We start from the raw sequence: 26,108 nt of genomic DNA, 5'->3' as shown, positions 1-26,108 counted from the left end.
GGCTGGGCCCTGCCCCCACAGGACACCCCTCGTGGCTGGGCCCTGCCCCCACAGGACACCCCTCGTGGCTGGGCCCTCCCCCCACAGGACACCCCCTCCCCTGGGCCCACAGGCCTTAACGAAGCCAAGCGGCCACAACGGCGACCACTAGCAGAAGAGGTCATCCAGCCCAGGGCTCACGGGGAAAACGCAGCTCCGGTGAGGCTACGTCACAGCTGGAATTACACAAAGCCTGTGAGCAAGCAGCCGCGGGGAGACAAAGCCTCACAGGAAATGGCGCAAGCAGGTGGAGACATGCTGAAGACGAATGTCAGGAGAAGGGTTAGAAGGGGGTGTCGCACGTCGCAGCAGCGTCGGGGAGGGGAACGCTGGCGGGAACTTTCCGTCTGTTCCCCGTGCCAAATCATCTCCCGTTCCCGTACGTGAAGCTCACTCTGCTTTCATCAGCCCCTCGAGCCGGGGGCCAGGCCTGCACCCTCCGCGGTGGGCAGCGGGCTAACTCCCATGAGAGCCTTCCCACCCCACTTGGGGGTCCCCCGGCCCCCAGCGGCAGCCGTGTATGTGGAGAATCCACAGGCACCCACGGAGAGTCCACACTCTCGGATTCCTCACAACACTGGACAAAGGGTGACCTCTCCGAGACACCACCGTGGGTGCCCAAGCCCTGCTTCTGACAGGCCCGGAGGGATCCCAGGAAGGGAAGGATGTCATGGCTCCCAGCCAGGGGACCTCGCTGCCGCCCCAAGAGTGGGGTATAGAAATAACAGCGCGTGAGGAAGACACAGTCACGCAGAGGGACGTCGACACACCACGCGGGTCCTCCGAGGATTCACAGAGGGCTGCTCCCGGCGAGCCCGGGCTGCGGTCCGGAGGGCACAGGCCACCTCCGAGGACCTACCCAGCCTCCGACCTCAAGGAGTTTGCTTTGGTTTACAAGCACGGACACCCATGGGAACACCCCGGGCCCCAGGGCTGGGACGGCCCGAGGGCCACAGCACAGGGGCCGGGCAGCCAGAGGTCCCCCGTCTGGGCACCCTGTGGCTCCCCAGGCCCCACCCACTGCCATGAGCACCCTCCGTGCGTCAAGAACCACAGCGGGGAAAACAGTTTAGTGGTCCCCAAAAAGTTAGACCTAGAGTTGCCATGTGACCCAGAAATTCTGCTTCTGTGTATCTACCCAAGAGAATGAAAACAGTGTCCACAGAAAAACATGTCTGTGGATGTGTATAGCAGCCGTATTCACAGCTGCCCGGAAGAGGACCCAGCCCCAAAGTCCACGGATGGCTGAACGGATAAACAAAAGGCAGTCTGCCCACACAGGGGAAACTTATTCATCCTCCAAAAGGAACTTCTGACACCGGTGGCAGTGTGGATGCAGACACCGAGGCCCGTGGTGCAGATCCCCTTCGGATGAAGTGCCCGGAACAGAAGTGCCCGGAGACCGCAGGTCAGGGGTCTCGGGGCGGGAGGGGGGAGCGGGGAGCAGCTGCGTGGTGGACACGGGCGCTCACACGCATGCTGGATACGCTACCACCACCGAGCTGTGCACTTTTAAATGGCTAACTGCCTGTCAGGTGAATGTCATCTAATTTTTTTAAAAAACGAAAAATATATATAACAACAACAAAATTACAACGGGCCTTGTGAACAGGCTGGATTTGTGCCCAAAAGCACATCCTTGGAAAAGGTCCAAGGCAAGCCGCAGACAGCGGGGCTGGGCCCCAGGCCCGGGTCGGCCCACACAGGGTCGAGTCTGGGGGAGAAGCCGCGTGCTCACTCTCTGGGCACTCCTCCCTTCCAGGTCTTCGTCTGTGACAAGTGAGCTCACCGCCGGACCCTTTGCTGGCTCCTTCTCAGCCTGACGAACACCTCCTGGGGGGGGGGGGGCCCACATGTTTTCTTCTCCCTGGGGCAGTTCAACAGACCCTGGTGCCCCCAGACTTTGCCGGAGCCCTGTCCCTGGGGCCACATGGCAGAGGTTTGGACACAGGCCCTCTGTGGGGCACCTGGGGCCGGGGATTCTCAGGGGCACGGGTTCCTCGTCCGAGAACATTTATTACTGGAAAACACACTGGAAAACAGCACAGTCTGGCCCCTGCAAGTGTGCTTAGCCAGCAACCCAGGGGCGTGTGTAAGAGACCAGCGGCCATGGTGTCAGAGTGGGGTCCCCCCACTGCGGGGCTCTCTGGAGCTTGCTCAGTCTGTCCCACACAGCAGATCCCGCGGTGCCTGGCTCATAGGAGCCGTGGCAGGCCTGACCAGCGCTTGCCACCTGTGTGGGGGGGGAGGGGGGCGGTGCTCTGCTGCAGGGGCAGGAGGGCAGCTGTGTCTTCCCCCAGCTTCTCATCCAGCTAAAAGCACACTGGCCTCCGGTCAACAATGATCCCCCAGGGAGCCTTGCCGCATAGATGAGGAGACCCAGAGCAGGACCCGGCTGCTGAATCCGTCCTGGGCTTCTCTGCCCTCCGTCCCGAGCCACTGGTGGGCTCTGCAGGACACAGACTTCTCCCAGTAGCATGGAGGCTCCTTGGGGGCTCACGTGTGGAGTTAGCAGGGAGTCGCACAAGGACAAGGCCACCAGGAACACTATCTGTCCCAGGATGCGTGGCTGCTCATCATACGTTCCTCTCAAAGCTGAGACCGAAGCCCACAGAATGGAACAGACACCCACTGGGGTGGAATGTCCTAGGCATCCTCCACGTTCAAGGGTCGCAGCCAGGACTGTGAGCGACCACCTCCTCCTCCAATACATGGAGGCTTCCTGTGCATGACCTCAATTACCGCCCCCCTTCCAATCTACCTCCAATCACACAGTGCTAGACAGTCAATCTGACAAACACACATGAACATGTTAGACCAGCCAGGGCCCTTCAAGAGCGCTCGGTGTGCTAGAGGGTAGAGGGGTCGACACGAGCATGAAGCCATTGAGGGAGGTGAAGGGGGTATCTGTGACTCGCCCAGAAGCACGTCTAGAACTGAAGGCTCATCCCCCAGGAGCTGGCAGCCCCCCACCCCCCGGGACTGACCCAACTGAGGGTGGGCCCCTCCGTGGGCAGCCCCGTCCAAGACCCATCCAAGCCCCGTGCCTCACCGAGCTCAAGGTCACCCTGAAGGGCCCTCCCAGCTCCGGAGGCCTCGGGAGCAAGGCTGCACCAAGACCTGGCTCCCCCTCCCCCGCTCCTATCCCCTCCCCCTCCAGAAGGCCTCCCCGACAGACACGTGCCTGCAGCGGACCTTCCTTGGAGAGCCTGCTCCCACGTTCCTCCCCCAGGCCCCCCAGGCTGGGACAGGTTCAGCCCATTTACCTCCCTTCCCTACTTCTGCTGATTGCCTGCGTGTCTTTCTGGACTTTTCCTTCCAGCCCTTGCACAGAGCTGTTCTGCGGGCATCCCTTATCTACAGCGCACAGCTGTATCTCTGACACACAATTCAACTCGACCTTTTTCGAGGGGGTGGAGGGGTTTGCCCCATTTGCATTTACTGAGACCACTGATAGATAAGCGATTATCTCCACAGCTTTATTGTTTGCTTTTTATTTACTGTGCTTTTGCTTTGCTGCCCTCCCCCCGCTCCTTTGTGTCTTCTACATTCTTCCGTGTCCCTCTCCTGGTCTGGAAGGTTCTCATCCCGTAACTAGTGTGCTGGTGCTCATGCATGTGCTTAACTCACGCTCACCCTCACCCTCACCGGCGCCTCCTCCAGAGCCATCAAGCCATCGGAGACCTCAGGACCACCCCCCCCAGGTGCTCCTGGCTGGTAACTCCACTCCCCTCAGGACAGCAGCCCCCCCCCCAGGTGCTCCTGGCTGATAACTCCACTCCCCTCAGGACACCAGCTCCCCCAGGTGCTCCTGGCTGGTAACTCCACTCCCCTTGTTTCTGGGTTACTCCTGCCCAAGCCCCTGCTTCTCTTCACTGCATGGGCTAATTGCTGGATGGATGTGCAGGGAGCCTCCTTCCATGCCCTCTGACTCTGATCTTCCTTCTAGAGTACACTTCCCAGTACTTCTGCAGCAAGGATTCGGGGGTGGCTACGCTTTTGCCTTCATCTAAAACTGTCTTCCATTTCATCCCCGCTGCGGACACGGCCCAGCAAGCCCAGAGCTCTGCCGGGGGGTGGCTCCCTGCACGGCCCCCCCAGGGCCTCGAGTCTGGCCACCTGCAAAGGCCCCCTTTGCGCCTACCACCCCCACCCCAGTCCCCTCAGATGCACCTTGACCCTCATCCCGCCCTCCACGCTGGGACCTCTCAGGCCACCTGCAGAATGATCCCCTCACCCCCTCCTACGGGAGACCCCTTCCTTCGGGCTGGGGTTAGTTTTTAAGTTTCAGTTCACTGGCTATCTCTTTCACTGCTGGGAGTTCCAGGGCCCTTGTTTAAAAGGTCCCCGCATCGCCGCCCTGGGCTTTCATTCCCCCACCTGTTGGATTGCTTTAAAACTTACGTGTGTTAGGCTCCTGATTCTCGCTCAGGCAAATCCACACTCTCATGTCTTGTAACTTTTTTACCATGAATTCCACGCCAGATGTATGGCAGGAGGGGTTTCCAAGACGATTTCGTTTTTTTCTGCCGGGCACCCCAGTGACACTGAGCACCACCCAGGCACACAGTGGAGGGTGGGGTTTTCCTGGCCGCCTGTCACAGAGGGCACAGATTTGTGTGTGAGCCCCTCTAACCCATCCCTGCCCCGTGCTTCCCCACCACCCACTCATCCCTCCTCCCCGTCTCTCAGGCCCTGGGCCACCAAGTGGAGTGCTCCCCAGGAGCTGGGATTTCCCTGTCCCTGAACACGGCCCCCGCCCGGCGGGGGGGGCGGGTGGTCTAGCCCTTGGAGACAGTGCAGGGGATGCCTGTGACTTCAGAGCTAGGCCTCAGGAGGCCCTGCCACTCCCGCTGCAGCCCTGAGACCCCCACTCAGGCTCCGGGGGGACAGGAGGCCATGCAGACAGGGGCCCAGCTGACAGACGAATGCCCGGCCCCCAGCCGACTGAGGCCACAGGAGGGAGCCAGGCAAGAGCAACCGGGCCCCACCCACACGTGGCCCGCGAAATGGGGTGACTGTTCTGGTTCTCACAGCGGCGCTCTCAGCCCTGGGCTTGAGCTCCCTGGCTTCCAGCACCCGGGCCAGCTCGGGGCCAGTGAATCAGCATTCCTGGGCACCTGCAGCGGCAGGGTCCACTCTCACCAGGCCTGCCGCGCGGAGCCCCAGGTCCACTGTCCTTGCCTTCACCCTCCATGTGGACATTCCATGGGTACCTCAAATGCCACAGTTCCCACCTAGGTCCCCGGGCCCCTCGCCCCACTGGCCCCCCCTGCACCCCCCTCCAGCAAATAGCACCCCTCAACCTCCCCACCAGGCCTCTCCCTCCCAGACTCCTGGCCGCCATCCCCTCCCTTGAGCCATGGCCAGGCCTCTGTCACCAGTCCCATCTTCCAGGGTCTCCCCACGTAATCTACTCTCTCCCCTCACAGGCCTGGAGGGATCCATCATGCCTCCCACCCTCCTTAAGAGAGCCAAGGACTGGTCACCATCTACAGGGACCCCCACCTGGTCCCCTGGCCCTTCCAGCATCGCTCACACACACACATCCACACCCTGGAGGAGTTTCTCCTGCCTGATGCCCGGCACCCTTCCTGCCCGCTCTGCAGACTGCCGTCAGTCCCTCAACCCCAGCTCAACAGCTGCTCCTCCGGGGCCTGGCTCCCCTTGCCGCCCACTACCTGCGAGCGGGCACAGGGTGTGAGCGCTGCATGCAACCAGGACTGGCTCACCCCAGGGCAGCTCCAGGGGGGTGGGTTCTGGTTTCAGAAAGCTGACAGAAGGGCGCCTGGGTGGCTCAGTCGTTTGGGCGACTGCCTTCGGCTCAGGTCATGATCCTGGAGTCCCGGGATCGAATCCCGCATCAGGATCCCCGCTCAGAGGGGAGTCTGCTTCTCCCTCTGACCCTCTTCCCTCTCGTGCTCTCTATGTCTCATTCTCTCTCTCTCAAATAAATAAAATTAAAAAAAAAAGAAAAAAAGGAAGCTGACAGAAGTGAGCCTTAAGGACAAGCCCCAGCACACGGGACGCATCACTGCTGTCTTCTAGACGCCCCAGAACAGAGGGGCCTGGCATGGCTCAGTTGGGAGGATGGGGAGCAGGGACAAGGGGGTCCATCATCAGTGGCAATGAGACCCCCAGCAAGGTGGCTTCGGGGGGGTGGCCTGCCAGGGGTGGCTTCAGAGAGCCTCAGGTCACCAAGCCCCCCAGGAAACCTAGTCCTGAGCATCTCTTTACTTGGCTGCAAAATGTCCTTTCCCTTGATTATCTCTAAAAATGTTAAAATTCTCCGGGCACCTGGGTGGCTCAGTGATTAAACGTCTGCCTTGGGCTCAGGTCATGATCCCGGGGTCCTGGGATCGAGCCCCACATTGGGGCTCGATTCCTGCTCGGCAGGAAGCCTGCTTCTCCCTCTCCCGCTCCCCCTGCTTGTGTTCCCTCTCTTGCTGTGTCTCTCTCAAATAAATAAAATCTTTTAAAAAAATAAAAATAAAAATGTTACAATTCTCAAAGAACTCTCAAGAACTGCTAAATTTTTTTTATTCAGGTGAAAGTCACATAAGATACAATTACCCATTTTAAAGTGTGCATTTCAGCGGCTGTGCATGTCAAGATCATCCATGTTATAACCTGAATTTCCTTCTCCTGGCTGAATAACCTTCCATCCTGTGGACAGATCACACTTCATTTATTCATTTACTCATTCACCGTTGCAGAACGTTTGGGCTGCTTGCGCGTTCTGGCTATTATGTATAATGTTGCTATAAACATGGGTATACGATTCTTTTTCTTTTTTTAAGATTTTATTTATTTATTTGACAGAGAGAGAAAGCATGAGTGGGGAGAAGGGGCAGAGGCAGAGGGAGAAGCAGACTCCCCGCTGAGCAGGGAGCCCGATGCGGGCCTTGATCACAGAACCCGGGATCATGACCTGAGCCGAAGGCAGACGCCTAACGACTGAGCCACCTAGGCGCCCCATGGGTATACGATTCTTAAATGTATCTGACATGAAAGTAATTGATTCTGCTTCTAGACTTTTTTTACAATTACAATATCCCTAAAAATAACAGGAAACATTCTCAAAAACGAAAAACCCAAAGGAAAAATGGCTGCCCTAAAGCCACCGTCCCCATAGTGGGTAGGAATGGAAACCTGTTTTCCCCAAGAACCCAGTGTATGATGGTTGGCGGTCATGGGGATGGTCAGGGGAGATCACTGGCAAACCCCCCAGGGCAGAGACTCACAGAGCCCCCATGCAGAGCTCAAAGGACTCCTCAGCCAGGAAGGGAGCCCCACTTGAAATGCCCCCAACATCCCCCTGCCTCCGCCCAGCACAAAACAAGGAGAAATGGAAGAGCTTCAAAATACTTACTGTAAGAAGGAAAAAACCTTCCATTGATCTTACCCAACTACTCTACATAAATTACCATAATATGAAACGTTCTATTCTACTTCTGCTTAATCTAGTCAGATCAGTAAAAAAAAAATCCATTCATTTTTGTCTTCCTCCTTCAAACACTTGAATTGCCCATCAATATCTAAGTTTCTTTGCAATCCAACTGTGAAAAGTACAAAAGCAATTGTTTCATCAAATGGGACTCATGTAAACACCTATGACAGCTTCGGTTCCTTCCTGCAGGAAACACACAGCGCAGGACAGAGGTGCTTGCGAATTCCGGGGCCAAACAGACCGGAGTTCAAACCTAGCTTGCCCTCATCCTGGCTGCGAAGGTTAACATCTCGTGTCTGAGATCTCATTTGTAAAACAGGGAATAGCAATCGTTAACAAGCACCCCCAAGACCTCAGCCCCTTAACCAATAGAGCTCTATCCCCGAGCTGTCACTTACATCCAGCCTTGGCTACGCCATGGCTCCGGCGTCCTCCACTGGATCCCAAGCCTCGGGCCAAGGAACAGAGGAGGCTTGAGAGGTTTGGAGGCCAGACCTGACATGGTGGAGCCCACTGATGCCTGCACAGACTGAAATTCGGCCCTGGATTCTCACTGGAGAGGCAAAGCCAGGCAGTAGATGAGGACACAGCTGCATCTCAGCCCCAGGGAGGGCACAGGAGGCGGGGTCATTATTATGCATCATTGTCATTATTTGTGATGAGGCCCAGCAGGATGCCTGAGGTGTCCTGAATCAGGGCCTGTTCCCAGCAACCCAGTACCCAACGTGCCACAGAAAGGGAGGGTGGGGGAGGCAGGATGCACCTTTTAAGATAGTGTTACTCTCAAGCTGACCTGGAAGTAACTGGAAACCTCAGTGACAGCAGACTCCATAAAATGCCCCACGCGTGGTCCCGCATTCACTCAACGCCCGAGAGCGCCGCTGACATGGACAGCGGTCATTTCCTGAGCCATTCCTATGAGCTCCGGTCAGAGATGATCTCCTCAAATTCCCCACCTCAAACAGGGAAACTGAGGCACGGGGCTGGGCAGGAAGGGGTGGGGATTCCCAGAAGCCTCTGCTGCCCTGTCTGCGGCTTCGACACTGGACACACAGGTCATAGCGGGCAGCCAAGACAGGCCAGTGAGGCACGGGAGGGGACTGCCGCACACGCACTCCGGGTACCCATTTTCCTCTGAACCGGGAGTGCTCCCCATCACTCACCTTTGCGTGGGCGCATGCAGACCCCTCAGGAGCCATGGTGACCCAGTGCCATCAATGGCAACAAAACAAAACACGGCTACGCCACCGAAAATTGCAGATGACCACTGAGTCATTTATAGGCTCTTAGATGTGCATTTTCACACATTTAAAAGAAGCATCTCTGGTGTTCTGGGAATTCCTGGCAGCTTTAGGAGAGGCACTAAAGCATCCTAAAATTACCCATCTCTTCTTAAGGTCGAACAAAATTACGCAGCAGGCTTCCCGTTCAGAGCAGGGGGCAGTGCGCTGACCTGCTGGACCCTGAGACCAGATATCAGTTAGGCAACGCTAAAGGTTCCCTGCCTGTGACTCGCCCATTTAACAGAAACCCTATCAGACATTTCCCATTAGTATACTGCTCTGATTGTAAATTGCAGACCCCTAACTGATGACATCAGACTTGGCAGAGAACGGACACTCACCATCCGTTAGCCACTCAGCCTCTCCCTGCCCTGCAAACGGCGACGGCACAGAGCTAGCGTGTGAGGCCACACACAGGAACACGGCAAAGCCTGGGAAGTGAGACGGGAGCCTCCTACTGAGTCACCCCCTGCCTGGCCGGGTGGGCTCGGCAAGCCACCTGCAGGGCCAGGGGACCGCTGAGGCCCTCCCATGTGCCTGAGGCCTCCCAGTGCTGATACATCGGAGGGAGGGCTCTCGGGGAGGGGCCCGTGCTTTCCGAATTCAGGGATGACAGAGATGGGTGTGTGGGCCAGGCAAGCCTGCTGTGACTCAGCACTGCCGAGCATCCTTCCCAGGACGCCCTGAGCCCCTCTCTTCCAGGCACATGCTGGTAGATGGAACTCAGCCCTGGCACAGACTGCGTGGCCAGGCTTCCCAGAACGCTGGCTTTCCAGTAGCTCACCTCAGAGAGAAACAGAGAGAAGTGAGCTACCCCAAGGACGGCCTCAGCTGTAGCTGAGCCCTCAGAGTTTATCAGCTGAAAACCAATCCGTCAGCAGCCTGGCTGCATGTTCGCATTAAAACCCCAAGCCCCTGAAACAGTGTCTGTACCCAGCACCAGGCTCCAACAGAGAAATCGAGGCACATGCCAAGGCTGCCCTCTCAGACCAGAGGCAGCAGGACCCCAGTGAAGGGAAGACCAGACATCTCACCGGCCTCCACTGCAGGCCCTCCCATGGTGCTCTGTGCCTTGGGGCTTGCTGATGCCTCAGTTGTATTTCTCCAGGCCTCTGCAGGGAAGCCCTGAAAGGACGGCTGGGCTACGCAGCATCTGTGCACCTTGGGGGGCCATGCAGAACAAACCCGGGTCCTTCCTGGGGCCCCGAGACCGGCTGGTTTAATCCCTGGAGGATTCCCACCTGCCACTGCAATCCCAGGGTGCGGCCCCCTCCTCTGCCAGGTGGCCAAGGAACAGAGGGCCAGCTCCATGCCCATGACCAGGTGGCCAGGGACTCTGGAAACCAGGAGGGACCCCGGGCAGGGCTCTGGAGCCCCTAGCCCACTGAGGCTGGGTTAAGTCCACAGCCACCGACAGGAAGTTCCACAAACACCCCGCCTGGGTGTGCACCCAGGCCCACTTCACAAAGTTCGCAGAGTCCTTCTTACAGAAGGCACACACACCCATCCCATTACTCAGGCTTCACTTTAAGAAGGCCATTTCATCTCTAACCTGAACCCAGAATACTGAAAGTTTCCAGATAAACATTACCCACTAAAGCACTGTATTTACCAGGAAAGTTAATGACCCACACCCCAGAAGTGGCTTGGGGTACAGATGAGAGCTCTTCATGGGGTGCATGGCTGAGCATGGTAATCCCCATCCAGCTGGACAGCATCACCTGCCCACCCAGCAGTTATTCCTCAAAGATGGAAAGCCCAAATTTAACCTGTACCATCATGAGGATGCTCTTTGACGGTGGCCAGGACACCCTGGCTGGGCCTAGTGTGGGACCCCCTTCCACGACACCACCATCTCACCCCTCAGCACAGTGACCAGGCATCAGCAAGAAACTTATAAGCCAGCAAGAAATATAAGTATTAATATTTTTCTCTCAAATGAAGACACCCACTTTTCCAAAAGGTTTCACCTTTTTAAAGTTAACTCTTGGGGCGCCTGGGTGGCTCAGTGGGTTAAGTGTCTGCTTTTGGCTCAGGTCATGACCCCAGAGTCGTGGGATGGAGCCCTGCATCAGGCTCCTTGCTCTGCGGGGAGTCTGCTTCTCCCTCTCCCTCTGCCTGACGCTCCCCCTGCTTGTGCTCTCTCTTTCTCTCTCTCAGTCTCTATCTCAATTAAATAAATAAAATCTTAAAAAAAAATAAAGTTAAACTCTTTCTTGGAAGGACTTTCCCTAAACAAAAGCCAAAAAAGCACACTACCAACAACACAAAGAAGGACAGGCTGATAAGCACGCAGCTTTTACCGTCCAGGTAATACTGACAAATCTGAACACTTTACATGAAGAAAAATCATAAGGTTTAAAAGTCTGCCTTAAAGAAAATAAATGGAAAAATGAGAGATAGGTAATGTCATTTTAATGTTAAACACGTATATTATACGTCAGGTTGTTTTTTTTTACTCAACTGAGGTACTTATTAATGATTCAGATATCAAAAATTTTAAGTGTCAGAATGTTTTAAAGCATTTCTAAATGCTTTTTAGAACTGCAAGAACAATGAATATTTTTGGCTTCAGAATATTTTCCACTGCATTGCAATGAACAAGCAGCTCAGTGTTCAGTTTTAAACCAAAGCAGGGATTATAGCAAGAATGCAGTTTGAATTGTGTATCTATCTAAATAAAAAGTGGGGGGAAAAATCCTAACTGCAGGCAATAGTCTCCCCCAGACACATCCCCCCACAGCTAACACTCACACTTCTGCTCTTCCAGCCCAGAATCTTCCCGGGACTGACTCTGTGCTCACTTGTGCCAAATGGGTTAAATCAGAAAGGTAGGGGACACCTAAAATTCAATTCATAATCCAAGACAAAAGTCTGAGCTTTGGTTTGAAAAATGAAAGGCTACTGGGGTGACTTAACATACTCCAACCCTTCAAACAATCAAGATATTTAACTCCGAAGACAGATCTCAAACAAGAGACTGCCCAAGCTCAAGCTGACCGCAGGGCACCACATCATGGCCAGACGCAAAGATCTCAGATGCAGATGTGTCTTTGAGTCCAAGGGTCAGGGACAAATATCAGACAACATGATCTGAGATGACACTGAAGACAAGATGAACCATTACCTCTCCGTTTTCCTACAGCTTGATTCTCCATCACGACTGTCCACCTCGCCCTGGCCAGCCGCTGGAGCTTGCCTTGGAAGGGAACACTAGGGACGCCGTTCTCAATTCTGGGGCATAAGCTCAAGGGCAATATCATTTTTCACTTTTAAAGACTTTCCCCTAAACTGAAACAGGCAGGGCCACTGAAAGTACGCAGTTATTAGTGAAACAGAGAGCCCACAATTACTTTTCCTTCCCTTCCAACAATATGATACAGTTACGTGATCCTGGAAACAAGGCCACTGCAGAGCCACGGCTGGGAAAAGCATCCCAGAGCCTCCGGACTCCTGACAAAAGTTTTTTTGGAAATACCAGAAGGTTACTTGACCAGTGATACATTTCCCTGCCAGCCCTTGCTGGCAAATACGCTGGAAAAATAATGCTGCCCACCCTAGAAATGACCTTTTGGCAAGTAGACTTGATTTTTCCTTAACCGGGGACAAAAGTCACACAAGCAAAAAGCCATTCCTTGCCCAGATATCCTGCAGAGGCTGACAACCTACAGTAGGACAGCAGGGGCGCTGGGATTGGGGGTGGGGGGGCGGCAGGGGTTGGGTGGAAAATGGCCGAGGTCAGGGCGGGCCCCAGACCACACACAGAGCGGGGAGCACCAGGGTGGCACTGACAAGGAGCTGCTACATGACAAGAAGGTCGGGAGCGGGAGGGCGGCTGTACCTGGCATGGAAGAACCCCAATCCTCTCCGGGTGAGGCCAAGGTGGAGCAAGGAGCACCGCGGGCATCCTACTCAACCCAACACTCCGGAGAACTCTCTGACCCCAAAGACCGCGAAGCACGAACCCTGCGGTTTCTGGGCTCGCCTCAGGACCCCGGTGCCCGTCTCCCAAACGGACCTGCTGCCTCCCCCGAATGGGCGCACCCAGAGGGCACGGATTTAAAGAAACCCCCACTCTGAGAGCCCACCCACGCTGGGGAGGGCGGGGAAGCCGGATCCAGGAAAGTGGTCAGCCCCCGGGGGAGCAGTGGGTTCCTCGGATCGGTCAGTGACACTGCGGCCTCCATGTCCCTTGTCGCCGCGGTGACCCCACCCGAGCGGTATCGCCCCCAGCCAGGACCCCAGCGCCCCCGCCCTCCCCGCTGCGCCGGCCCCCCGCTTGCGGCCGGGGACCCTGCGCCCAGCACCCGGCACCACCGCCCCCGGCCCCGCGCGGGCCACAGCGGACACGAGCCCCGGCAGGCGGCGAGGACGCAGCGCCCGCAGTGCGACTGGCGCAGCGAACGAGGCGCGGGGCGCGCCGTCCGGACCCCGACCCCGCGGCCGAGGAGGGCACCCGTCCTGGATTCGAGAGCACGCGGTGGGCACGGGCCAAGGACTGGGCCAAGGAGCGGATCAGCGCTGGTTCGGGAGGGCAGGGCGGGGGCAGTGGGATGGGGTGGGAGGGGTCCGTCCGGGACCCCGGGAGAGGAAAAAAGGGGTCCCCTCCAGAACCTGGGGGAGTGGGGAGAGGGTCTCTTCCGGAGTGCGGCGGGAAGCTGGGAGGTACATTCTGGGCCCAGGATAACGGGGGCCGGCAGAAGAACGAGGGGGTACCCCCGTGCAGGGAAGAGAGATGGAAAGGTCCTTCCAGGACCCAGGGTAAGTAGGAAGGGGTCCGCTTCGAGCTGCGGGTCGGGGACCGCGAGGTGCGAGCGGGATTTCAAGCAGGACCTGGATGAGCAGGGAACGGGGAGCGTCCTGGTCTCGGGCAGTGGGGGGAAAGCGCACCCCGGTCGGCGCGAGAGAGCAGGAGGGTCCAGGACCCGGCTTAGAGAGGGGTGGGGGAGGCGGCACCCGCCGCAGGGGTCCCGCGACTGTGCGTGCGGGTCTCAGAGTGGCGGGGGGAGGGGGCGGTATCGGCGGCAGGCGAGAGAGGGCCAGTCACCACAGGGAAAGGGGTCTGTCCGGGCAGGGAGGGACAGGCGCTCACCTTGGGTTTGTACAGCCACTTTCGGAACCTGTTCATCATCGCCGCGCCGCGCGAACCCGGACCCGCGGCCCTCGCCTCCGCAGCGCTGCGCCCGGCCCGGCTGCGGAGCGGGGCGGACGCGGGGGCAGGGCCGGGCCGGGGCCCGCGCGGTGCCTGGGCGGCTGGCGCTAGCGGAGCCGGGCGCAGGGCCCGGCAGAGGGCGGCGGACAGGTGCGCGGGGCAGGTGCGCGGCCGGAGATGCTCCGCGAGCGGCGCGCAGCGCGGACTCGCAGCCCGGTTGCGGGCTGACGGGTGGGCGAGCGGGCGCACAGACGCTGGCACGGGGGCGCCGGCTCCTCGCGGCTCACTGACACCCCGCAACTCGCCGGCCACCGCGCCGCGCGCCGCACATGCGCCGAAGCACAGCGAGCCCCCTGCCCGCCGCGGGCATCCGAGGCCGCCCAATCCCGCAGCGCCGTGCCGCGCCCCGCCCGAGGCGCGCTCCCCGCCGGAGGGCGACCCGGCGCTCCCGGGAAGGGCGAAAAACTACAAGTCCCGACGGAGGATTGCGGGGAGGCGGGGCCCTGGGCGCGGCGTCCTTTGGCGCACAGCGGGCGCTGTGCATTCTGGGGCGTGTAGTCTTTCCGCTGGCAGCTCCGGTGCTTGCGGCCGGTTGCTAGGTGACGACATCCAAACTGCACTCTTGGGCACACCCCCTGCCCCGGCCGGTGGCGGAGGTCCTGGCTGGGCCGGAGTGAAGTCGGGGACCCGCCTGGATTCGTGAGACTTGCCTCACCCGCTGGCCCTGGCATCTGCGGTGGCGGCGGGTGGGAGTGGGACGGGAGGTTCGGCGGCAGGAGCGCCCACGAAGCCGACCAACAGGTAGGAGGTGGGAAGGGAGCAGGTGGGAGCCGATAGGGAGGAGGGCGAGGCGCGTCCCCTCAGCATCAGCACCTCTCTCCAGCAGCTTCCCATGGTCTGCAGGCAGTGCGCATCCTCCTTGCTTCTCATCTTGCTTTGGCTGACCACCTTTTTGGGCTTCTTCCCAGCTCCTTGATTAAAGTTAACGGTGTTTTTTTGTCTTGTTTTGTTTTTTAAAATCGCCACAATAAACGGTGCTTTTTAAAAAGATTTTCTCCCATATTCACTACTCCCCCAACCGTGCCCTAATTTGGATCCATAAAGACAATCACCAAAATCTAAGAACCTATTATGTATCAAGCAGAGAGCTAAAAACAGATGTATTGAATACAAAACACTTAAATTCCCATTGACAGCTGGAGAAATTGCTGTGCTCTTGGCTGTAGGAAGGGGATCTAGATCAAGGACAGCACTCCCCCAGCAGCTTCGCACTTTCCCCTGCCCCCACCCAGCACCATTTCTCTAGGTCTTCTGAAATGTGCAGATTTGGGGTGCAGGAAACGGAAGGAATGTCTCCCTTGGTAGAGAACTCATTCTCTGAGACTCATGTCATCAGTGGCCCAGGGGCTATGTGCTCTGATTGTTCTGGATCCCTGACCTCTTTAGCCTATGAGAGTCGATGAGTCTGGACGCAGGCAGCCTCGGAGATTTCCTTGCGTGCTAGTGGCGGGCCATGTTCATTTTTGAGTGCCTGGTTGATCTTCCCCACACCCCTCCAGCTACTACCCAATCGCTGCTCCGTTAGGAGCAAATCCCTCCCCACCCTGGGTTGCCTCTAATCTTCAATTTTTTCTGCCTCTTCTTTCTGGAGCCCACTCGATCAGATTTTCACCAACTTCTCCTCCAAAGTTCTTCATCAAAGTCATCCTTGACCCCGATGTTGCTGTGTCCAGTGATCAGAGCCCCATCTCTTCCTGGAACTGTTAGCAGCGGGCATCTCAGCTGAGTGCTCTCCTCCTGAACACACCATCCTCGCTTGGCTGGAACAGATCGCACTCCCTGCCTCTCCTCCTGTGGCTGCTCCTTCTCAGTCTTCTTGGCTGGGGTCTCCTCTGTTTCCCAGCCTCCTAACACGAGAGCCCCGGGACTCAGTCCTTGGAAACTCTTCTCTCCACTCCCTCCCTGGGTGACCTTCTGCAGTCACGAGGTCTGATAAAAAACCATTTTCTCCTGAGCTTTCCAAAACTTGTATCTCGAGCCTGAACATCGCCCTGGGACTGCAGACCCCTTTCCCTATTCTTTGCCAATGGAAGTCTAACAACTCCCCCCAAATGCAACATGTCCAAATGGACTCTCCATCTTCCCCCCGGAAGACCCGCTCCTCCCCAGCCAGTGCTTCTAGCATGAGAACTCGGGGTAGGAACTTGGGGGACTGTTCTCTATGGCTCTGTCCTTGTCCAACTTTGCGGACAAAGTTGCGGCTGTGCCGAGTCTTCCCTCCTATGCTTCCCAGTTTAAAACTGTGCTTGGAAGGAGGGCTGGCCTCAGGGAAGTTGGTGTATCAATTAGATTAGGTTCACCTAGGGGCCCCTGGGTGGTTCAGTCGGTTAAGCATCAACTCTTGGTTTTGGCTCAAGTCATGATCTCATAGGTTGTGGGATACAGCCCTGGGTCCGGCTCCCCACTCAGTAGGGAGTCTGCTTCTCTCTCTCTCTCTGACCCTCCCCCCACTTGCTCATGCTTGTTCTCTCTCTCTCTCTAAAATAGATAAATCTTTAAAAAATTTTTTAGGGGCACCCAAGTGGCTCAATCAGTTAAGCGGCTGCCTTCGACTCAGGTCATGATCCTGGAGTCCCAGGATCGAGTCCCACATTGGGCTCCCTGCTCTTGGGGAGCCTGCTTCTCCCTCTGCCCCTCCCCCTGCTCATGTCCTCTCTCTCTCTCTCACACACATGCTTTCAAATAAATAAATAAAATCTTTAAAAAAATTTTTTTATGGATTAGATTCAGCTGCATGTAACGAAAAACCCCAAGATCACAGCGGCCCAAAAAAGATTATTCATGTTTCCATAAAGGAGGTTAATGGGGGAGGCAATCCTGGAAGGTATAGCAGCCACAAAAAGCGGTCAGGGACTGGACTCTTCTCGCTTCTTCCTCTGACATCTTTTTTTTTTTTTAAGATTTATTTATTTATTTGACAGAGAGAGACAGAGCGAGAGCAGGAACACAAGCAGGGGGAGTGGGAGAGGGAGAAGCAGGCTTCCCGCTGAGCAGGGAGCCCAATGTGGGACTTGATTCCAGGACCCTGGGATCATGACCTGCGCTGAAAGCAGACACTTAACAACTGACCCACCCAGGCGCCCCTCTCCTCTGCCATCTTGAACATGTTTCCTCACAGTCCAAGATGGCTGCCCAAATTCCTGCCATCACTCCCTGAGTCCAGGCAGCAGGATGGAAAAGAGAAGAAGCGTATATGCCTCTGCCTTTCAGAAAGAATTTCCAGAAATCTCACACTCTTGCACTTCATGGCATACCCAGCTGCCAGGGAGGTTAGAAAATGTCATCTTTCGGCTGGGCAGCAATAAACCCAACTAAAACTCAGTGTTTTGTACTCAGGAGGAAAGGGGGAGTGGAGATTAAAAAGCAACCAGCAAAACCTACCGTGTGGGTCTGTACTTTGAGCACAAGCCATCAGAGCATGACTTGGCAAAAATCCTTCAGAGACTTTTATTCAGAATCAAAAACCAAGGAAAGAATATATTTGAATTAGTGCACATTTGGTATCTATGTAAATGAAGGCTCTCTAGTGGCTGAGAGTGTTGAACTGGTTTGTGTCTGATGGAATTTAAACCTCCTGTGATCTCATTCCTTTCTACAAAGGATTTGCTAAGAAAAGAGAAGCTTTGGTCCAGCCCACCTTTAAAGTTTCCTTAAATATGAGACAGTCAAGTCTTGATTAGGGGAGTTAAATGTTGGGAATTGGATGCTACTTCCCACATATCTGGTTTTACCCCATTAAAACAAAGCTGAGGAGCTAAGAGCATGCATCAGAATCAGGTGCCTTTACTGCCTGTCTCCCACCCAAACATGTCATTATGTTGACTAAGCTCATAGGCTAATTTCAGTGAGAATGCAGAACTCCAAGGTCTCTTTCCCTGATGTCCACCCTCCTGCGCAGCGGCTCTGTGCCAAGGTGGGGGTTCAGAGCCCCTGCCCCAGGAGCCCTGGGCCTGACAGTGAGCCAGGGACTCCCCTCTCCTCCCCACAGCCCCCCATAGAGTCCCCTCTGCAGCTGCCACCTGGTGCATGCAGTCATTGCTTCCAGTTTGTTCCATCCAGGCCCGCTCTGGATTGAGGGGATGCCTTGGGTGGTTCTCTTGCTCTTCGTGGACTTGCGTCATCACCAAAGGGCCTCTTGGAGCATGCTTTCTCCAGAATGTTCCAGCTCTGGGACAGGAGGGAGGGCAGGGAAGTCATCCTGTGCCCAGGAGCAGCTCCCATGCATGCAGACCGCCCACATCAGGTGCTGGAGGGAGGGAGCCCTTTCCTGATTGTACGTGGTTCCCCCAGGCTGAGCTGTGTTCAGAGCAGATGCAGAAAGGTAGGGTCAAGGGCCAGACCCCATCCCAGGGCAGCGCCCCCAAGTGATGGTCAGCAGGAGCGATAAAAAAAAAAAAAAAAAACCTGCATCCCTAACATTGTTTCTATAAAAACAGACTTTTTACTAGTTGCATTCATTTCCTTGTGAGCTCTGGAATGTGTAAATGTTATTTTCCTTTATTATGTTGACATGGTGCCTCTTTCACCCAGTTATGGCTCCCCCTGAGATGTTATCGGGAATCGGGCAGAGAGGCTATTGGCAGAGTTTTAGAACCAGCCTGGACCTCGGGCTCCGTGGGCAGGAAATCTTCCCTGGGGTTGGGGAGCGTGACCCCCTACCTCAGCCCCCAACTCAACATGGGGTTTGTTTTCTTCCACATTTACTCGCTTAGTAAATCTTGTTGTGGTATCTGTTATCCTCCAGTTAAGTGAAACATTGTAAAACTGAACTCTGTTGAACTATAGGATTTGTGGGAGCACAGGTTTTAAAAAAAAAGCACTAATATGATCTTTGGGGAGGTCTCTCTCTGGATGTCAAAGCCATCTTTCAGATTAAAACTAAGAGTACCAGTTAGGGTACTGGGTCCTTTTGCACATTTTTGCGCCCTGTCGTTCATCCCACAGAGATGTCTGCGGCTCTTGCTGGGGGCCAGCTCTGGTTAAGGACCAGAACTCAGAGGCAGGAAAGCAGGGTCCTGTGCCAGCTGCTCACGGAGGTGTCATGCAAGTTTGGACGAGTTCAGAGGAGGCACAGAGAAGGGAAGAGCTGGGGGATGAGGAAGGCAGGCTCCAAGGGGCTGTGGTTGCACTCGGTGTTGTGAGACACCTAGGAGCTCACCAGGGAGAGGACACCCGGCTGGGTCCCCCAGGAGCTGAGAACTTGGGGGGATTTGTTCATGATGGCTGTTAGTGGCAGGAGATCCATTGACCTGAGACCACTCCTCCCCTAACCTCCTTCCCCTCAGAGCGTAACATCGCCCCCTGTCGGATCTACCAGAGGCCTTAGGTCCTCCTGCCTTCCCCCTACACCCGAAGACCTGTCTGGAAGGACAAGGGATGTGCTGGGGGGTAAGATGGAGGGCCAGGCCTGGGAGACCTGGTAAGGGGGGTTATGGCTAGTTGACACAGCCAGACTGGGTGATCCTCACCTGGAAATGTCCCACAGCCTCTCAGACACGGGCCCCGGGGGAAAAGGGTTTACATGAACCCAAGAAACCAATTAGGAGGGGTTCATCCCGAGGAGCCACGGGCAGCCCGCCGGCCTCTAGGCTTCCAAGCTCCATCATGCCCAGCAAAGCCTCTGATGCCAGAGGAGGGGTGGTCAGGGTGAGGAGGGGTGGCCACCACTTTCTGTGGCCTTTAAAAAGTCCCTTTGTCAGGGGCACCTGGGGGGCTCAGTCGGTTAAGCATCTGACTCTTGATCTCAGCTCAGGTCTTGATCTTGGGATGGTGAGTTCAAGCCCCATGTTGGGCTCCATGCTGGACATGGAGCCTACTTAATAAAATAGGATGTCCCTTTGTCCATTAGCTGCATTAGGTGGAGAAAACCCCGATCTTGCTAGGGCAAAGATTGCAAACCATAGAAATAAGTCTTTTCCAGGACTTCACCAGAGTCAGTGTTTCCTCCAGGGTCCCCCAGGCCCGGCATTCCCTCAGTCTGCAAGCCAGGCCCCAGGGAGGGACCCCCACTCCCTGGAGTCCAGACCCCACATGGAGAAAAAGAACTAGCTGCACACCCCTCAGTGCCGCCTTTGGCGCTGAGATTCCTCCAGGTTGTGCCTGGAGCTAGCTCACCCGGTACTGATTGCTCATGCGCACTTTGGGGCAAGATCTGATGTAGAAATAGGGACTCTGTCACGCTAGAGTCCTCCGCAGGTCTCGGCTGTTGCCTCCGGCAGTTTGCCCTGGTTTCTGCAGGACCACTGGCTGGTTTCCGAATTCAGACTCTCCTGAGGCTGGGTCTCCGGGGCCTGAGCTCGGCATCAGGGCTTTAAGCCGGTTTCAGTGTGTTTCTCGGTTTAAAGAGGACTTTCCTGGTCACATAGAAGAGACGTTCTTGCTGGCTTTGGTCCCCACAGAGCTAGGGCTGGGCCCAGAGCAGCCCCTGAGGGGACAGCCCCAAGTCAGGCCTGGGGGGCTGGGTGGTGTGGGGCCCAGGTGTGCAGCCAGCAGAGTGGCGAAGATGCAGACCGGTCCCGAACTTGACCAGGGCAGTGTCGAAGCCTCTTTCCCTGAGCACTCACTAAAACCCACTCAGCTCTGTGCCAGGTGCAGGGCTCCTGCTGGAGCCCCATGTGCTGGGCTCTGATGTCCTTGGCCTGCCACCTGCTGTCACCTTCCTGGAAATTCTCCTGCTTCCTAGTCACTTGTCTGCCCCCTCCTGGGCTCACTCCCCAAGGAAGGGTGGGGGGCCTTGCCTGTCTGCCCACGTCATCCTTCTCTCCAGGTCAGAGATGGATTCCCTGCTGGGGAATCTGAGGCCACTCCACACTCCTGTCCCTTCTGAGGCCACCTGCTATCTCCCTTGGCGACAAAAGGCGCTTGGGATCCCTGTCCACAGGGAAACCAACCCATCCTTCATCTCTGGAACATCTTCTCACTCGATTCTTCTCTTCTCTTTCTGGAGCACCTGTTAATTGGCACTTGGACCTTTTGGAGTGGTTCTCTGGTTTTCTGTGTATTTGTCTCCTGCTTTCTGTATCTTCATCTTTTTTTGAGATTTTATTTATTTATTTGAGAGAGAGAGAGAGAACACAAGCAGGGGGAGCAGCAGAGGGAGAGGGAGAAGCAGGCTTCCCGCGGAGCAGGGAGCCCAACATGGGGCTCGATCCCAGGACCCTGGGACCATGACCTGAGCCGAAGGCAGACGCTTCACCGACTGAGCCACCCAGGGCCCCTGGACTTCCATTTTTTTGCTCTCTGGGAGATTTTCTCAAATTTACCTTCCACCTCTTGTATTTATATCTTTAGTTCTGCTGCCATATTTTCGTTTGCAAGACTCCGTTTTCTGCCACAGTTCCTCGTTCCTCGGATACCGTATGACTCATCTTTGGGAGGTGGTATAGTTGTCCCTGAACTTTAACTCTGCTACTCCTCTTCCTGGCTTGCTTCAGCGTTTCACGTCAGAGGTTCTTCGAGGTGTCCAGGGGCGTTTGGTCCTCACTCTCCTTGCGGGGGGGGTGGGTGGGACTCAGCCAGCGGCTGCATCAGCTGGGACCGGCCATCTCCCTGGGGACCCCAGTGATGGTTTGTTTTTCCGCTGTCTCCCCTGGGGGACCTTGGTCTGGGGGCTGCTATCTGGAGCCATCCCAATTTGTTGGGGGTGGAGGAGAAGTGCCCCCACTGTCCCCAGGGCACTAATAGCTTGGCTCCGCCAACAACTGGAGCCTGGGAAGACCAGCAGGGGGGGTGGCCCAGAGGTGCTGCTCAAGTAGGTGAAACAAAGGGGAGGGTGGGGAGGGAGACTCTGCTGGGCCTGGCCACCCCCCAAGGGCAATTTGGGGGTTACCTGTTAGAACCAGTTCCTGGGAGCCCAGCCCCACCCCAAGCAGCTTCTCCAAGGTCTCCCAGAGAGGGTCTCTGGGCAAACCATTCTCCTGGAGCTAGTATGTTTCTGGAATGTTCAGTGCCTCTACCAGGCCTGGCCACTTAACCAACTGTGCAGTCTCTCCAGGTGTTGGGTCCTTCATCTTTAAAATGGGGGTGTTGGATCTGGTGACCCGAGGACTCTTCTTGCCCCACCCTTTTGGGATTAGGTCACCCGCCCCTCTGGGCAAGACCTGCTGCATAAACTGTCACTGAACCCCAGCTGGGCTGACAGATGTTCAGAGCTCCACCCCCCAGGGGTCATCCCCACCCCTGCACAGTTGTAGGGCTTGGGGCCACCTTGGGGAAGACTGGGAGCCTCCAGGGGCTGTGCGTGAGGGCTCCCCAAGGCCAGCCCGGGCCCCTCGGGTAGCAGAGGCCAGCAGGGACACAGTCCAGGAAGTGGGCCCAGGTTACTGCAGCTGGGGTCCCTCTTTCCCTCTAACACGCCTTACTCTGAGAGGCCCCAGGCTCCCAGGGGGCGGCCGTCTGTTGATAGGGTTCTGTGGCGGCCTTTGCCACCTGCTGACCTGGCAGCCTAGAGGCCCTGGAGGGCGTGACCTGGAGTGGTTTGCTTTTAGGGTCCTGCCCTGGGAAGATGGCCTACTACGGAAAATGCATTGAAACTGTCATTGAGCAATTGAATAAATTTAAGCCTGAGAAGGACAGTCCTGAGCAGTTCCTGGAGGCTGCATCCACCGCCCTGCAGGTAGGTTCAGAGTGGCCACTCAGGGCTCGCTGGGAGGTGTGCCAGTGACACATGTCATGTAGCTAGTTACTTTCTAGCAAAACAACATCAAATCCCCTCCTCACAGCTGCTTTCTTTCCCACCTGGGGAGAAGGCTTGGGCACAGCTCCTGGGCATGCTCAATGTCACCGTAGGTCACGATGGTGACCCTTCAGGGCGGGAAACCCTCTGTGCCTCAAGAGGCACTCCTGGTGTCCAGAATGTGCGTCAGACCAGTCTCATGAAGAGAAACAGTGGCACCGCGACTCGGGACATGCCTGTGCGGTACCATCCAAAACTGAAAATAGGTTAAGAGTCAGCTCGGATGAGCCGCCATTCTGGAGAGTGGCGTCCTCCCCAGGGCAGCTCTGCACGGGCAGCGAGTGAGCTGAGCGGCCTCCCACAGAGCGGCAAGGCCCACGGGAGCCCCCAGCTCCTTCCTCTTGTGACCCACACCTGGAAGAAATAAGGGGCCTCCCCCCGGTGACTCGGCTATGTCCCCGTGCCCCTGCATGGTCCCTGCGCTCTCCTCCCCCAACCGCAGGCCACCCCGTTTCAGGCACACACAGAGAGTCCGCTGGACGGGATCGTGGGACGGGAGCAGCGCGGTGCAGCACATCCTGCCCCTCAGCAGCCCTCAGAGGCCTCGCTGGGATGGAGGACTCTGGCCTTGCGTCCGCCGGCCAGCTGTCGAGGGGGTGCTCGGGTTGCAGAAGCATGCACTGTGGGGGCCTGCCTTCAGGACTTTGGGACACGGGCCCTGTTGGATGGGGCCTCAGGAAATGCTGTGGGACCCCCCCCCCCACTGCCTGCCCGTCGTCATCCAGCAGGGAGAACACCTGCGCCTGCACGCGCGCTAAGGCAGGGTCGCGGTGGCGAATGCACTCCTTCCGGGAGGTTTGCCTCCAGTTGCTGCTGCCGCAGCTGTGTTCATTTACCAGGGCCCGTGTGAGCTACTCACGGCACCCACCCCCGGGGGGCCCAGCTGTGACCAGGCCCCACCTCTAGGCGCCACCCCCCAGCCCCGTCACCTGCTCAGCTGCGGCCTCTGCCGGGCCCCCGGCCACAGATGGACTCCCTTTCCCTCGGGGTGTGGTGGGGTATTTTCCCCCTTCCTTGGCTGCCTGTGGTACAGCAACCTAAAAACGCAGAGAGGGGGCAGGGTGGACGGGCATTGGCCTGCCGAAGTGCCCGGGGCCCTGGGCGGTGTGCATACACAAAGGCTGGAGGGCTTCCAGCAACCAGAGACTCCCACGAGAGAAAGCCTGGCTGCTGACCCGGTGCCCGCTCCCCAGTGTCACTCAGGAAAGGACTGGGCAGGGGTCCGTCCCCCCACACCCCTGCACCCATCTCTTGAGCTCTTGCCCTGAGACCCTCGGCACGGGGGGGAGGTGCCAGGCCACAGTGCCCTGTCCCCAAGCAGAACCGGCCTCCCCAGAGCCCGCTTGCAGCCCGGCCCCTTCGACCGCTCCCGGGCAGGGCTGCGTGTCTGTCTGCCCACCTCGGGTCTTTCCCGGCAGCCATGACTGCTGTTAACTCCTCTCGTCCTAAAAGAAAGACCTCACCCAAGGTTCTCACCTTCCACTTCCAAGAAGGCTCCTTGGTGTGTCTGCTGTGCCCCCAGCTCCCCTGCCCGCACCCCTCCAAATCTTTCACCCCTGCTCGGCATGAACAGTAGAGTTAATAATGTCTTCATTTCTCAATAACAACCATTACAGAAAGTTGGGTTTGTTACAACAATAGTGTGGGGTGTTTTTCCCCACAACCAATAGATTATTACCAGCGAGCCCTGCGTGATGCCCCCCTGTGTGCGTTTCTGTTGGGGGGGAGACCAGCACCCCAACCGAGCCCCGGGGAGCTGCCCGGCATCCCTAAGAGGGGCGCCGATGCTCACATCAGGCGGAGAGGCAGCTGAGTTTTCTGACACGCTGGTCCTCCCAGATCCTTTCAAATGTGCAGCTCGAGTCCCAACAGTTGGGACAACACACCCTTGTCTCCAGCTGTCAGAAAATTGGTGCAATCCACTGCTTTTGTTAGACCAAGGCTCAAGACTGTCACCTGGAAGAGAATGATCCGGCACAGAAACGGACTGGCCGACTGGTGGAGGGCAGGTTTCTCAGTTCAAAAAAAGATAAGTTGAAGTCCTAACTGCTGGCTACCTGTGAATGTGACTCACTGAGAAACGCCATCTTTGCTGATATAATTAAGAATCTCGAGATAAGATCGTACTGGATTTAGGGGGAGCCCCAAATCCAGTGACTAGCATCCTTATAAGAAGAGAGGAATCTGGACACAGACGCAGAGACACAAGGAAGAGGGCCCCTGTGACCTCAGACAGAGTTTAGTGGCGCATCTATGAGCTGCAGACACCGGGACTGCTGCAATCACCCCCCATGGGGAGAAGCATGGTGGGGACTCTCCCTCCGGTCCCCAAGAAGGGACTGACCTTGCAACATCTCAGTTTTGGACTTCTGTCATTCCTGCTGTTTCCAGCTGCCAAGTTTGTGGTAATTTGTTACAGCTGCCCCAGGACATTTGCATAGACAGGGAGCCTCCTGGCAGAGACCAAGGGCCAGGTGGCACACTCAGGGTGGCTGCCGGAATGCTGGGCTCTGGGGACCAGGTAGAGGAGAGGATGCCTCAGGTGGTCAGATGAAGCCTGGCTGAAGGGTGGGGAAAAGTCCGAGGACCTGTGGGCTGGGGGAAGAGCGCGCTGACTTTCTCTCTGCAGATTGGTCTACAGGTCACGGCACATGTAGGTGCTGAGACGTGGGCGTTGAGCCTCTCTAGGCACCAGTCTCCAGAATGGCCTGACAGCGGCACAGAAGAGCTGGCTGGAGCTGGAGGAGGGAAGGAGGGGCAGGTGGGCGTGAGGGTGATGGCACCAGCAACCAGGCATGCTGCCAGCAAGTGGCCTGTGCCCCCCGGCCGAGCCCTCAGGGAGGGCTGGGAATGAGAAGGGCCCCTCCCTCTCTCCACGCTCCAAGCTCGACCCCCACAGTTAATGTCACTTTGGAACAGGCATCGTTTCATTAGAGCACCACATTGGTGGACTGGAGGGTTTCCTGTAGGGGGGATGGACGCTGGGGGACATTACTCCCTGGGCCCTGCCCTGGGCCACTCCTTTCCCTCCCGCACACTCCCAGAGCCCCACGTGGCCAGCCGGCATGACAGCTGGGCCACCAGCCTGAACAGGTGGGCATAAGAACCTCCAGAGAATGGACACCGGCCTTCGGGACAGAGGTGTGGGCGTGCTGGGCAGAGCAGGCAGCTTGGGGCATCCACAGAGTCCATGAGGTCTCAGCAGACCTCCGACAAGGGTCTGGCTTTGGGAGAGAGTACCTGAGGGGTGGGAGGTAGGGGAGAACGGAGCTTCCTCAGGCAGAAGGATCCGCATGAGCCAGGGACAGCGGAGTCCTGACCTGGGGCAGGCGCTATGTGGTCAGGGTGGCCAAGCAGAGCCTGAGTGCATAGCAGCTTGGATCCCGGGAC

The 26,108-nt window shown here is 56.9% G+C and overlaps 2 protein-coding genes across 2 annotated transcripts in view; one reads left to right on the top strand and one right to left on the bottom strand.

Moving 5' to 3' along the window:
• ZFYVE28 (zinc finger FYVE-type containing 28) overlaps positions 1–13,941 on the bottom strand; it is a 109,402-nt gene extending 95,461 nt beyond the window's left edge. The window contains exon 1 of the mRNA XM_088021263.1: positions 13,865–13,941. Coding sequence (XP_087877389.1) covers positions 13,865–13,903 — 39 coding nt within the window. The 5' untranslated portion in view covers positions 13,904–13,941. The remainder of the gene's footprint in view (positions 1–13,864) is intronic.
• Positions 13,942–14,555: 614 nt separating this feature from the next.
• CFAP99 (cilia and flagella associated protein 99) overlaps positions 14,556–26,108 on the top strand; it is a 38,652-nt gene continuing 27,099 nt past the window's right edge. Inside the window, exons 1-2 of the mRNA XM_028089723.2 lie at positions 14,556–14,725; positions 22,471–22,598. Coding sequence (XP_027945524.2) covers positions 22,488–22,598 — 111 coding nt within the window. The 5' untranslated portion in view covers positions 14,556–14,725; positions 22,471–22,487. The remainder of the gene's footprint in view (positions 14,726–22,470; positions 22,599–26,108) is intronic.

Source organism: Eumetopias jubatus, unplaced genomic scaffold (assembly GCF_037043125.1).
Source record: "Eumetopias jubatus isolate StellerSeaLion01/CBP00866 unplaced genomic scaffold, mEumJub1_p1.0 scaffold_2, whole genome shotgun sequence".
NCBI lineage: Eukaryota > Metazoa > Chordata > Mammalia > Carnivora > Otariidae > Eumetopias > Eumetopias jubatus.
Note: the sequence above shows the minus strand (reverse complement) of the source record. Positions and strands in the feature narration are given on the sequence as shown.